The sequence below is a fragment of the Haemaphysalis longicornis genome, unplaced genomic scaffold (assembly GCF_048455015.1).
Source record: "Haemaphysalis longicornis isolate Haplotype H1 unplaced genomic scaffold, Haemaphysalis longicornis Haplotype H1 scaffold_4, whole genome shotgun sequence".
Lineage (NCBI taxonomy): Eukaryota > Metazoa > Arthropoda > Arachnida > Ixodida > Ixodidae > Haemaphysalis > Haemaphysalis longicornis.
The window spans coordinates 72,687,817-72,701,447 of NW_027526361.1; the positions used below are offsets into that span (position 1 = coordinate 72,687,817).

Genomic DNA, 13,631 nt, shown 5'->3' on the forward strand with positions numbered 1-13,631 from the left:
TGAATTGATATCGTACAAAAGGAAAGCGAATGCTGACCATGTATAAAAATATATTTGACGTTTCAGGACCGCATATGGGTTCCTTGTTCACTAAGTAAGACAAGAAGTTGTCGTCGTCAGCCCCGGCATTCTACAGACTGCCTAAAATCCACAAGCCTGGCTCCCCGAGGTCACCTCTCTACCGACTCGGGCTACCTTCACCAAGTGTTCAGCCCCCGAGCTAGTAAGACCCCCACGCACGTCGAAAACTCGTCCTCGTTTGTTGCGAAATTGAAGGACTTAGCTCTAACTGAAGACGACGTCATGGTTTTGTTCGATGTTGTCTTTTTTCCCTAGTGCCCCAGTGGATCTGGCAGTAGCCACCTGCAAAGAAGCCCTAAAAGCGGACAGCAGTCTTCCCGAGCAGAGCTCCCTCTGCATCCCCAAGCTCTGCGAGTTGGTGATGTTTTGTCTGAGCAACACCTATTTTTTCTTACGAGGGAAGCCTCTATCAGTACGCGCACGGCACGGCGATGAGAGCGTCGATATCAGTTACTACAGTCAATCTAGTTATGGAAGTTTTCGAGGGGAAGGTATTGGCGACCTTCACCCTGGCACCGAGGTTTTTCTGCCGCTATGTTGACGGCTGTTTTTGTATTAAAAAAAAAAAAAAGCAAGATGCCCCATGTCTTGTGGACAGCCTCAATGCCCAAAATGTGCACATACAGTTCACTGTGGAATTCAAGCAAGACAACATGCTTCCTTTCTTGGATGTTCTTGTTCACCGGGATGCGGGTGCTCTCAACTCCTCAGTGTATGGGAAGCCGTACACACGGGTCGTTACCCCAATATGACATCTTGCCACCCAGCCGGCCACAAGACGTCCGTGGTGTCGTCCTTGATAACACGCGCCACACACGTCTGCTCAGATGGCAGTGCACTGTAACGTGAATTAGGAATGATCCACCACGAACTAATCGCCAACGGATATCCTAAGCGACGTATTTGCCAAACTGGGAATAAGATACTGCAGCCAAGAACGCCCAACAACAGGACATTACGTGCAGTCATCCCTTACGTCCCAGGAATAAGCGAAGCGTTGTCGCGCGTCTTTTCAAAATGCGACATCCGCACTGCCCATGTACCGACCAGCAAGCTCCGGAACCAGCTGATGACTGTGAAAGACAAAGTGCCAAGGGATTCATTTCCTGGAGTGGCATACAAGATACCATGTGCTGATTGCAGTCATGTGCACATTGGCGAAACAGGGAAGTTTTCGCGACGACTGAAGGAGCATCAACGTGATGTTAGAAATAATAATCACACGACAAATGCCATAGCGGAGCACATGCACAAAAATTTCCACAGGATTGACAGGGACCACACCGCTATTTTAGCTCACGAAAAGGAAGTGTTATTCTGGCGGCTGCTGGAATCACTTTTCATCCAATCAACGCCAGCCACGATAGACTGGACGGATGGGACTTTGCCTGCCGTCTACACAAGCTCTCTACGTAACGCGCTGGCTACATAATTGACGACGACTTCTCGTCTTACTTCGTGAATAAGGAACCAGTATGCGGTTCCGAAACGTCAAATATATTTTGATACATGGTCAGTGTTCGCTTTTCTTTTGTACGTTCTCATCCCTGACCAGACGACATTCCGTCAAACCCTTGATTATGTTAAATTGATATGTTGCTCAGCCATTACTTGCAATGCTATTAAAATGAAAAATAAATGTACAAAACTTAAGTGAAGAAAACTCTTTTTTTGTTTTGTGCAACACGCTGATGTGTAATGTTTTACTTAGGGATGGGCGAATATAGATTTTGAGGTTCGAAGCGAATAGTGATTTGGTCGAATAATTTCGAATCGAATAGTTCGAATAGTGCACATTGCAAATCACAAAGACAAATGAGCAACTTGTGACCTGACTAATGTACACAATTTTTTCTAATAATTAGAACTCACGTAGGCACAGCATTGTGTAAAACTATTACCAGTTGAACATTTATTGCAAAATCTTACACGCAGCTAGCTTTCCTTTGCTGTATTCACAAGTTTTCATGAAGAAATGCCTGTTGCGCCACATGCTCTAGGTGCAGCAGTTTCCGCCGGCTGCTCATTCATAGAGTTCCTGTATATAGCTCCCGCAGGGAGCTAAGAGTCAGTGTTGCCATCGCTGGTCGTCAGATATCCACTAAAAAGCAATAAGAAATCCGCCAGATTCCGCTAGATTCTAAAACATATCCGCTAAATTTCCCGCTAAGGCCTATTTTATTAGAAAAACAGTGCAATTTCGTATAATAAATACTATTATCATTCTTAGAATCTGCCCAAAACTACGAAAGCTGAAATAACATATAAAAGAGTCTTCCAACGAGTCTAACTAGAACACTTGAGGCTTCAGTGCGGCGGTGGTCGTCATTTGTTAACCTCATCAGAGATTAGGCTAAAAGTTATAAATGTTCACACTGATGAAAAAAAGAACTCACAGGTCAACAAAAAATACATCGAGGTCTTCGTCGCCGCGGTCGTCGTCTGATATCATCTCTACAGGAACGCTGGTACTTGTTCAGGCACCAGAAAGGAGACTTGGTTGCACATACGTTGCAGATGTCCCGATGGCACTAAGAACTGCCGCGGGAAGTTCGTAATCAAAACAACGTTTCTGGTGTCGCTTCAGCCCCTCTCTTACGATGAGGATGGCGTTTGTAGTTTCAGGCTTCAGATTGTACCGCAGCTCGGATTTTACTATTTTAAGCTGACTAAACGTCCTCTCTACTTCGGCATTTGTATACGGCAGCACGAGCATCGACAAGGCAAATCTGGCCAGCTCGGCGAATAGGTTTTCGCCGCAGGCGTCCTTACAGGAGTGAACTTCACACCAGAACGACTGCGTGGATGATATTTGCTTCCAGTTCAGGAGGGCAATTTTGCTCCGCTGGTTTTTAATTTTTCTATTGTCTCATGGGGCACTGCCATTGCTTCCAGCAGAGCAATCAATGGCTCCTTCACGACGCACAAAGCGTTTTCGATCGATAAGAGTGATGTTTCCTGGAGAACTGTGATCTTGTAGGGAAGTCGCTGTCCGATTTGATCTACTAGCATGGTAATAAACCCTATGCTGCTTTCTCGCATCACCGCTTCATCTGCGAGAGAGAACCCGTCGGTCTTTTGAACTTTCATGTTGTCAACGTACGTCTGAAACAGGTAGCCCAGATATGGCTTGGGGTTCAAGTGGTCCTCAAGTCTGCACGTCAGAACGTCAATCTGCTCTGTAGGAATTACGACTTTTTTAACCAAGCTTGAAAGCAAACTCATAAGGTCTTTCTTGCAGGGCGATTTTGAATCGGTGCACTGCGTGAGGTATCCGCCAGAAATCTGCTATATAAGAAAATGGCCCGTCAAAAAATCCACTAGCCGCTAGACTAATTTTTTTCCCGTCAGAACAAAATGAAATCCGCCACATTTAGCGGAAAATCCGCTAAATTGGCATCACTGCCAAGAGTTGCGCGACCGACCGCCATCTTTGTTATCCGGATTGCTGCGGGAAAGCCGCCCGTCGCGGGTGAAGGAGCCTCGCCGCCACGCTTCTGACGGCGGCCGACGCGCGGTGGGGGCGCTTCGGTCGGCGGCGCCTCACGCTTCTGCTGCTGCTGTTCCTGGGCGGGGCGTGGTGCCGCCCGCGTCGGCGGCTGCGGCGCAGCCGTAGTGGGAGCTTCTCTGCGCGGCATGGATAACCGGAGTGTCGCAATCACGGCGGCGCGTGGAAAAGGGTCGCGCGACTCTTAGCTCCCTGCGGGAGCTATATACAGGAACTCTACTCATTCACAAGTTTAAGCGCCGCCTAGGAGCTCCGCTAAAAAAAAGAAGTATTGTAGCCACTAGTATCCTCGGCCGTAGCCAAGCAAAGCGCAAGTGGCTGGCCGCCATTTTGAATAGGCTCGCTTAGTGCGGCGTACCCATACCCATAGGCGTACTGCCGCACTGAGCGAGCCTATTCAAAATGGCGGCATGCCTATTCAAAATGGCGGCCTGTACAAGTCTGCTGGCTTGGTGCCGCTATGTTCGGAGCGGTGTCATTTCAGTGCCGCCTTTTTTTTTAACCTAAAGTGTGCTGGCGGCCGAGAGCTTCGTCGAACCTCTAGGCAAGGCAGCAACTCGGCAGTGCCGGCACTGATAATAGAAATGTCCGCGTTGGTGGGTCTTGAGCCAAGACTGGGGTAACTCTCGGAAAGCTTGACCGAAAAGCTTGGCTTTTAGCTGCCTATTCGGGAGCATCGAATAATTCGAAAATATCGAATACCTGCATTCGGATCGAAGCGAATAACGAATAGAGAGCTATTCGATCGAATATTCGACAATACCGAATATTCGCCCATCCCTAGTTTTACTATAATCAGCTGACTGCAGAAACACCACGCGGGGGAAGCACTTACTCATGCCCTCGCCCAGAGATCTTCTGATTGAGACTGGTGTCAAGATCACGGGGAAAGTGCAGTCAGCAATCTGGTTGTCAATCTGCAAACACAGGACAGAAAGGTACCAAAAGTCACGTTAAAAAAAATCCCTCGCATGAATTCTTATCTCAACCCTGTGCTTTGAAAATATTCAATGTTTTCAAATAGTGTTATGCAATTTGAAGCCGAATCAAATATCATGTTAGTATTTGCCTCGATATTTGGAAGTTTCAAATATTCCCAAACCCTTGGTGCACTGAAATTAATCCTTCCAGCGGTGTAGATTTCACCCCCCCCTTAGGCAAGTTTTTGTTCTCCCACTCTGTACCTGCAGCACGTGTAGCTTGGCGTGGATCATGGTCTGGTGCTGGGACTTCTTGTACACGGCCCAGATGCCCGGCCTGGCCAGGCGCCGCAGGTCCCTCCGGGGGTTGGTCAGGATCTGCATCTGCTTGAAGTCCACCTGGGGCGCGGTGGGGAGGAGGGAGGGCAGACCGTAACCACCAACCGGCCAACTTTCCTGGTGAGGCCACCTTCCAGACCTTACTTCCTATGATAATGGCCAACGGCACCAGCAACAGCCACTGCCGTTTCTTTGCTCTTGTTTTCCGTCCGCACAAGTAAAGGTAACTGTCCCAGTATAAGCTCTCACAGTTATTTCGGAACAAAGTACTAACGGTGTTGCAGCGAAAAGTTACCGGACATAAAAAGCCGGTACCGAGATTGACAGTTACCGAGAGGAGCAAGTAATCACCGGTAGCACATCATTAGTGACTCGCTACTTCCAATACTAGATGCCCAACTAAGAGGCTACAGTATTGGTTCCTGCAAGTATGGGTGTTCAATCAACAGTCCTGGGAGAAGGCAAAATGGCATATTGGAGCAGGTTTGGTGCAGTCTGAAAGGCCGTTCGACAGGAGGCTGGAACAAGCATGCTCTGTCAGCCCCTACTTTCTTAGGCGTTCTAGCCAAGCCAAGTTTTCGGGCATTGGGCATCACGGCAGTCGTATCTCGAAGCTCCATTTGGGCTCTGCAACGCAGGACGGCGCTGATAAATGAGTTTGGTGCAAGAGGGGTGGTTCGGCGCAGGATGGCGCAGGCAAACAAGTTTGGCACCCAATGGTGCAAATGGCGCAGCTGTTCCACCGCCCGTAGTAGCCTCGTGTCAAACAGCGGTGCCCCTCTAAGCAAGTGGTGCCCCTTGTGGAGGGCATACAAAAGAGAACAAAACTGTCCGCCCCACCAAGCCAAGGTGTCCCCCTCCGCACCTGGTATCCGCTGACCATGAGGATGGAGGCGGGGTCCCTGTCCAGGCGGCGCAGGTTGTTGTAGCGCTGGTACTGCAGCTCCAGCTGGTTGGCCTCCTTGGCGCTCACCGCCTTGTAGAATGACTTGGACTCCTTCTTCGACTCCCACTTCACACCCGACCTGCATTGCGTCACAAGTGGTGGTACAGTCTACGCCCGTTACAACGGACCCTCTGAATCCGGAAAAAAAACGTCTGTTGTAGCCGAAGTATGCTGTATCCGACGAGGGGGCGGGGGGGAGAGAAGGGGGGGAGAAGGGGGGTGGGGGGGTATGAGCCCTAAAGTGGGTACTTTGACCGACATTGCATGCATAGTACATACCGTTTGGTCTTTCTACTCGCCTGAAACACCTCTGCACAGTGTTCGCGCGAGGGCAAAGAATCGCGTAAACACCGTTTCCAAAGCTTAGCCCCGGCATTGGAGAAGGCTTAGCGCATGCGGTCAAGCGTGTAAAGACACATGATAAGCTGAGCAAATAAAGCAAGAACATAACTAGGCGCAATTATTAACAAGCTATAAAACATCAGTCATGGCCATCGACATTAGCTAGGCTCTTTTAAATCCCCTCACGACGAGGCAGGTTTTCCCGAAATAGTTAGAATGCTGCCTGACGTTCCCTCAAGGCAGCTTCCACATTTTTAGCGATTTTAGTCTGGTCATTGAAACAGCTGTAATGAAATAATCTGATGACGGTCAGCTGTAAAATCGAAAGTTAGACCAGTTGGACTGAGCACGGTTACCGGCAGATTGCACACAATGGATGGGGAACAACCCCCCTACTTGAACCATTTCTTACCTTTTTCACCGAACGGAATGGGAACGATGCATGTGTGGGAATAATAAAAGCCGAACTTCACTGAACCAGAGTTTTTTATTACATAAAAAAAACTGATGAGGGCAGACTCTCCTCCGAGTGCACCACTTCGAGTATTCAATAGCCCTGTCTTCAATCTCACCGGAGTCGCGTTTATTGGCAGCGGCCTTGTTCTTGACGGTAGAGCGGACTGTCTGCTTAGACAGGCCTGTACTTCTGGCGATGTCGGCCTGTTTTCCCCATGTTCAACAGCGTTAATTACGCTTAATTTATTCGACAGTGAAATCAGCTAACCTGCCGCTCATGCCGGCTAGTCGCACAAAAAAATGCCACTGGCACTGGCTTGGCTGCGCCAATGACCCGGCGGCCAGCAATGTTGCCAGACATAACAGTTTTCTTGCAAAAATAAAGAAAAAGCACATCGGGTGCCGGCATCGCGGAAGTCCACTATAACTTTCAGTCGAAACAATTTTCGCCTAAAATTTAGTCTGTTGTAGCCGATAGTCTGCTCTAGCCGGGTCCCTTGTGAGCGGAGCGGACTCCATTTAAAATGCATGGGGACCAGACAAACCAACAGAAATGGTCTGTTGTAACCAGAAGTTCGTTGTTGCCGGATCCGCTGTAACGAGCGTAGACTGTACTACGATTACTAAACTACCCCCTCCAACTTACTCCTCTATTTTAGTCATGCCTAACAACTGAGCTGTAAGCTGAAATTTGTCCATAGCTCATTGCTGCAGAATAGACCACAACATACTGTGGTATTTTTACCTGCATCATTACTTATCGCATCTATTTTATGTCAGAGATGTATAAGTAACAACATGTGAACGAATCTTCCACAGTATGGCTATCAGGCTAATACAACCACTTTCACCTTCCTCAGTCAGGCATTCACAGGATTCAAAACAGATGCCCATTCCACTCATTCCTCCCCGGCCCAATAGGGGAGAGGCATACCCCGTGACGGAGATGTACACAATCTCCCTCCTGGGCTGGGCAGTAACCAAGGAGATTCCGACGGCCTGGATGTTCAGCACCACATCGTAGATGTTCCGCTCCAGAGCCCCAGACTGCAAACAAGAGGGAGAAATCGAAGTCAGCAGGCTACAGACGAAGTTTAACAGAGCGCGCACCGGGTAGGGTCATATGGATGACAAGGGTCAGAGTATGGAAAAGCAAGGAGACTGACCTCTTGTATCTTGACCACCAGAGCGGAGTCCTCGGTGAAGAGAACCGTCCGCTGCCGGCCGTTCAGGAAGGCAATCCAGAACAGCTTGCGGTCGTCCTTCAGCTGGATCTGATCACAGTCATCCTGCAAAAGAGATCGAGAGCTACTTGACTCCACTCTTAGCTCCATCTGTGCCTCATGTATCCCCCTCTTTTACTTCTAACAATTACTTTTAAAGCAAAGCCCTAGCGTTCTCACTGATGGCGTCTGTAACGCAAAAAGACTGACGTGAAAGAAAAAACGCCTCCGGTGGCCGGATTCGAACCGGGGTCCCTCACTTGAAGCCGGTGTCTATCCTATTGCTCTATCCTGACACGGTCGAAGTGGTTTGGAAAACTTGAACGAAAACAAAGGAATACATTACTGGAAAGCTTCGCGTTCGACCATCGTCATCGTTTGAAGGAGGGGTGCACGATTTTTTTCTATATACTTCGATTAGTGCTTTCATTTCCTCTAGGGGAATGTCTCTAGTGCTTGTAAACTTACTGCATTGCTCAGCAACTAGCAAAAAAAGCCTTATATAAATCCAATAAGTGAGCCAAGGAATGACCCTATAAGACAGGCCTAAAAAAAGGAAAATATATGCTGGTTGCAAACTTACATCAATGGATGATCGTGGAAAATCAGCTAGTAAATTATGCCCTGAAAACAATCATCGTATTCTGTTTATCACAGTAACCTTCCCAAGTTAGCAAGTTATAACTGATGCTGGATTAGCCAAATGTAATTTTTATTATTATTAAGTATGCACCCATAATTGAGCTTGTTGTTTCATAGTACTATTACAGGGTTCGCGCAGGCTTCAAAAGCAAAAATTCTAGGGTTCTAAAGGGCTTTCAAGGACCAGAAAACACATTTTCAAGGTCCCCATCTAGTGTTTTATCTGAGATTATCTATAGCTTTTTCAACACAATGCAACAGTTTTTTATTGCACAATACCTAAGCACAATATTGCACATTTAGATAGCCACTAACAGGTGCGTGAATGTTCCCCCAGCTTTATTTTTTATTTCATGGTTGGTATTTATAGGTTTTTCTTTTTTCATGTTGTTTTGCTCAGGCTGTTTGATTTCAAAACTTCGTTAATGTTGCCTGCATGTCCTGCTTTGTCAGCAAGAGTATCAGTTGAAACTGAATCAGCAAATGTTGCTCTAAGGCAGGACGAACTATGTACACGTCCACCATTTGCACGTAAAAGCAAACACAGATGGAGCGTATGAGGCACAGCAAACATGCAATGAGCAAACGTCCACAGACTTGGAAGATGCAAGATAGCGAACAGAAGCTGGCTTTCACTGGATTGTATTGTGACATGGATTGGATTGGCCTGCTCCCAATGTTGCCTGTAATAATGAAAATCCACAAAACTTTTTGAAATTTCAAGCAATACACTGAAGCTTGATTGCTACAAAGTTTCTTTAGATTTGTTAACACCTAAAATCCATGACAAACTCTTTAAATTGTTGTGAAAAGACAGGGCCATTGATTCTCTCCATAAAAATCAAGGATATTCAAGGACCATTTAAAAATTCCAGGACTTTCCAGGCCTTGAAATTGACACTTCTGAATTCAAGGGTTTTCAAGGTTTTCAAGGACCTGTGCGAACCCTGTATTATGATTTGCTTTATGAAGTAGCTGAGCGATGTGGGCAATTTTCATAGCAATACTTTTTTATTGATATTGCTGTGCACAAAATATTGTGTTCATTATTGCGTTAGATCTGTTTGTTTAGTTTTGTGCTTCGCTGATAATATAGACACTAATTTCACATCATAAAATTTTGCAACGTCTAAAACACCCTGAGCATATGTTAAATTAACTTTGTCCATTTGTCTGATAAACATACATGTTTTAGTTTCTAAGGACATTACTTTCAACTTTTTGCGCACATTAGTAAATGGTCTGCCTGGCAGGCTTCACTTCAAGATCTCTTTCTGCAGAGCCCCTACCGCACTGTTTCAGTTTTTAAACAATTATTAAAATTCCACTTGATTAGAAGCTTACACGCAGCTGAAAACTCCAATTCTGAGCCTATCGGGCAGCAGAAAACACTTGCCTAAAGTGTATTTGCTATTTGTTTGGAGAGAAAATGACACAACAGAAAAGCACAAATTCAATACAAAAGCTGCCTACTGGGTAGCCTTGCATAATTACCTAAAAAATAATCCCCAATGTAAGCTGGCTTTGACATATGCAGAAAAAAAGAATCGTCGGAACAATCTGGTGTGCGTGTAAGAATACTTATAAGCCCCTCACACGTTCTCATCCCACCCTCTTCACAACTATGCAATACGACATTTCACAACGAATGATAAGTATGTGCCGCCGAGAAGATACATGAGACGCTTCCACAGTCCATGAAAAAAGAAATGACGGTCACCTCTAAGGAAGGAAACAGGTTCTGGATTAAAAGTGATGTTTGTGACTCACGAAGCTGGCGCTAGACATATTCCTCTTCCTTCAGCGTACTTACTACCAACTACACACGCCTTCTCCAAGAGGGCTTAAGAGCACTTGTTCGCCAGCATCAATACTAGAGTACATAAGTGAAAGCAGCCCAAGAAGCAGAAATGGCCCGTGGCCATATCCACACAACGGTACGTGCTTGATACGGTTGTGCTCTTACAAAACGAAAAGAAAAAAAAAAGTCTGCGGAAATTCAGAGAACTGCCTACTCATGCATAACATTTTTAAGCCGCTTGTCTAGAGTGCGAGTTCCTTACAGGCAAATTTCTTGGTTTTTCAAAATTCTGTCTGACCATTTTTTGCTATTATGACGATAACACGAGTTACTTCCACCAAATCTGAATTTTTGTGTAAATGAAGGGTGTCACACGGCTTGCCATTCTCGCCATGTTTTTCTTTTTCAAAATTCTGTCCACCAAACTATTTCCATTTGTGCTATTATAACGATTACAGGTGGAACTTCCACCAAATCTGCATGTCTGTGGAAATGCAGGGCGTTACGCGGTCCTGGCTGTGGGGGTACTCGGCAAAGAACGCTACGCATTAGAAAGAAAAGCCCCGTGATGGCGGATGAGGAGCGGGGGATGAGCACCATGAGCAGCTCGAGCTTGTTGAGCTTGGCGGAGTCGTCCAGTCCCCAGAGCAGGCAGCGCTTGGCCATGGGGCTGTCCCAGGTGTAGTGGACGGCCGCCTGGGGCGGCAGGAAGTACGAGGACATGTCCCGGTATCCGCTGCGCATCAAGAGGACGGGGGAAAGAGGAAGAGGGAGAGCGCATTACGTGCGGTAGGCTGCAGCACACGGTGGGCTCCTCCGACAAATATGCACCACAGCTTCTTTCAACGAGATTGGAGTGCCCACAGCTGTCCTGCCATACAATGCAAGGCCAAACCAGTCTCCTAAACATCCTGGGCAGCAATAATGAGACTGCGCAACAACGAAACACCCTCTTGGAGGACTGACCTTGAGGAAAAGTCCTGGCCCAAGAGCATCACCAATATGTAAGCTTCGACGTGCTGGTGTGGTATAAACATTCGTGAAAAAATAAAGCAAGTCCTGCGGCACGCCACCGTACAGGCACCTAACCATTGGGGTAATAGGACTCACTCTAACGCTACACTCCCACCTTTTCAAAACTAACGAACTGAGAATAAAAAGTAAGAAAAAAAAGAGACACGCATGAGTCATAGCTGCGCTAATCAAGGCAATAAAGAGCCAGGTCAGGCAGCCCTGATCAATCAGATTGGTGGATTTGGAATGAATTGGAAGCTACTCGGCCCCTGGAAGGAAGGTTGATAAAGACGACCCCACACTCACTACTGGCAGTAGGTGAGCTTGACGCTGCTGTGGTTGATGAGGAAGACGGGTGACAGTCCGTCCTCGTAGTCGCCAAAGCTCACCACCGCGGCGCTCTCGCTCACCTGGCACGACATGTACAGGCCCCCTTTCTGCGAGACGAGCAGGAGAGGAGAACCATGAGGGGGGCAGGGAAGAATGCACGTGCAGGGTGGTACCACAGGGCTGCACTGGAGTGATAGCCCACATCACCGCCCCCTTTTGAAGAAAAAGGGGCAAGGGCAAAGGGCTAGCTGCCACTTCTTCTTGGCAAATGCAAGATAGCATTTCAAGGGCCTGAGGGGGGTGCTTGCAAAGGGTTGTTTTGAAGGGCAGAGGGGGGTTATCGAGTCCTGCACATATCACATTTAAGTAGAAAAAAAAAAGACAGAAGGAATCTTGTTTGGAAAAATAAAGTATTTGAAGGTATTTTTATGTAACTACTACACGTCCAGGTGCTTTGGAGGCAGCTACTACAAACTACACTAGTGGAGTGACCGTACGCGGTAAAAACAATGTACAGATAGTGATACAACCACACACACTTAAATAAAAAGCAGAAAAAATATTTATCCTAATGCACAGCCAGATTTCACCAACATTGCCCAAGCATTGACCAATCAACAACCACGGCATGAGATGGTAATGAAGTCACTGAGAATAAGTGCCGGTATAAAAAAGTACAAGTTGGAGTGAACGTAACCTCCTAAGCTGTTCTCCTAAGCTGGCCACTCTAAGTGTTGAGTAAAATGTCTAATCCATGCAGTAAGCGAAATTCTGCTGAGAAAGTCACCACCACCATTGTTGCCAAGCGGTTTTAAAAAGTCAAAACCGTGGCCACCTTGTTTGCAAGCTTGAGCAGAACCGAGTTGTTCTCCTTGCAGGAGAAGGGCACCGTGCACTCTTCCGTGTTGGCGTAGCGGGCAAGCAGCTCCAGTCTCTGAACCTCCCTCGGCCAGAACGGCACGCACTGTTTGGTGGGGAGGGAAAGTTGTAAGGGAAGAGAGAACAATCACAGATACGGCTAACGGCAACCCAATGACAGAAGCGCATAAAAGTACCGTATTTTCCAGCCTATAAGTCGCACTTTTGTATAAGTCGCACCCTCCTCAAAATGGCAGCTTTTCCAAAAAACAAAAAACAAAAATGTATATAAGTCACACCGGTGTATAAAACGCACCAGTGTACAAAACTCACTTGTTAATCAGGCAAACTATTAGAGGATCAGTTCGTCAGAAAGTGCAGTGAAAGTACATGGTTGCAGTGGCCGCCGCCTCTGAACACATCCCCCGGTAAGCACTGCCAGACACGTGCATCAACCGTCCAAAGTCTAGACAGAACTAACTTCTCAAAAATGGTTTATTGATACACACAGATGGCATGTACTTACAAACGGTGTTTAGGAAAAACCATCGAAGCCTTCTTCCTCTGACTCGCTAACAAATAATACATTCATTTAGATCATAGAGCTGTGTCTCTTAAAGGGACCCTGCAACACTTGCCATCGACTACTAGTAATGTATTTTGGGATAAAGTCTATTGTCCCAGAAATCTCCTCCCGCAAGAATTATGAAAATCCGTTCACAATTAACGAAACTACGCGCGATGAGAAATCGCGCACAATCGTTCCCTCTCAACTCGACCGCGGGCAACGCGACGAAAGCTGCGCGCTCTCTCCCGGAGAGGGGGGCGGCTCGCGGCGTTCTCTTCGGCGGCCTTCGATATATCACATGCCGGGTAGTTTTCTCCTTTTCTCCGCAACGCGGAGGGGCCTATTTCCGGTCTGGTGCCACAAAAAAGCAGGCATGGGGGTCTGCTCGCAAATGCGCGCTCGGGCTGGTAGGTCGTTTTTGAAGAAATAAACGTTTGTAGTCGAGTGGTCCTGTTGAAAGGGAAGTATTGAGCTCATCACTCAAGCTCCGTGCGCACTCAAAACACAAAAGAAACGGCAAAACTGTGCCTACAGGTTCAGGCATAGAAGAGGTTCGTACGCAGCGATGACGACGACGGAAATGGGAGAATCTAGCCGCGAAGT

General features: G+C 47.1%; 1 protein-coding gene across 3 annotated transcripts in view; it reads right to left on the reverse strand.

Moving 5' to 3' along the window:
• The window catches only part of Vps13 (vacuolar protein sorting 13C), a 123,427-nt gene that overhangs the window by 13,503 nt on the left and 96,293 nt on the right, over nucleotides 1-13,631 (reverse strand). For all 3 annotated transcript variants that reach the window (XM_077707058.1, XM_077707056.1, XM_077707057.1), the window contains 8 exons: nucleotides 12,438-12,566; nucleotides 11,579-11,709; nucleotides 10,856-10,994; nucleotides 7,759-7,881; nucleotides 7,527-7,639; nucleotides 5,714-5,873; nucleotides 4,774-4,908; nucleotides 4,425-4,506 (listed from right to left, as the gene is read on the reverse strand). In XM_077707058.1, the coding sequence (XP_077563184.1) occupies nucleotides 4,425-4,506; nucleotides 4,774-4,908; nucleotides 5,714-5,873; nucleotides 7,527-7,639; nucleotides 7,759-7,881; nucleotides 10,856-10,994; nucleotides 11,579-11,709; nucleotides 12,438-12,566 (1,012 nt within the window). The remainder of the gene's footprint in view (nucleotides 1-4,424; nucleotides 4,507-4,773; nucleotides 4,909-5,713; nucleotides 5,874-7,526; nucleotides 7,640-7,758; nucleotides 7,882-10,855; nucleotides 10,995-11,578; nucleotides 11,710-12,437; nucleotides 12,567-13,631) is intronic.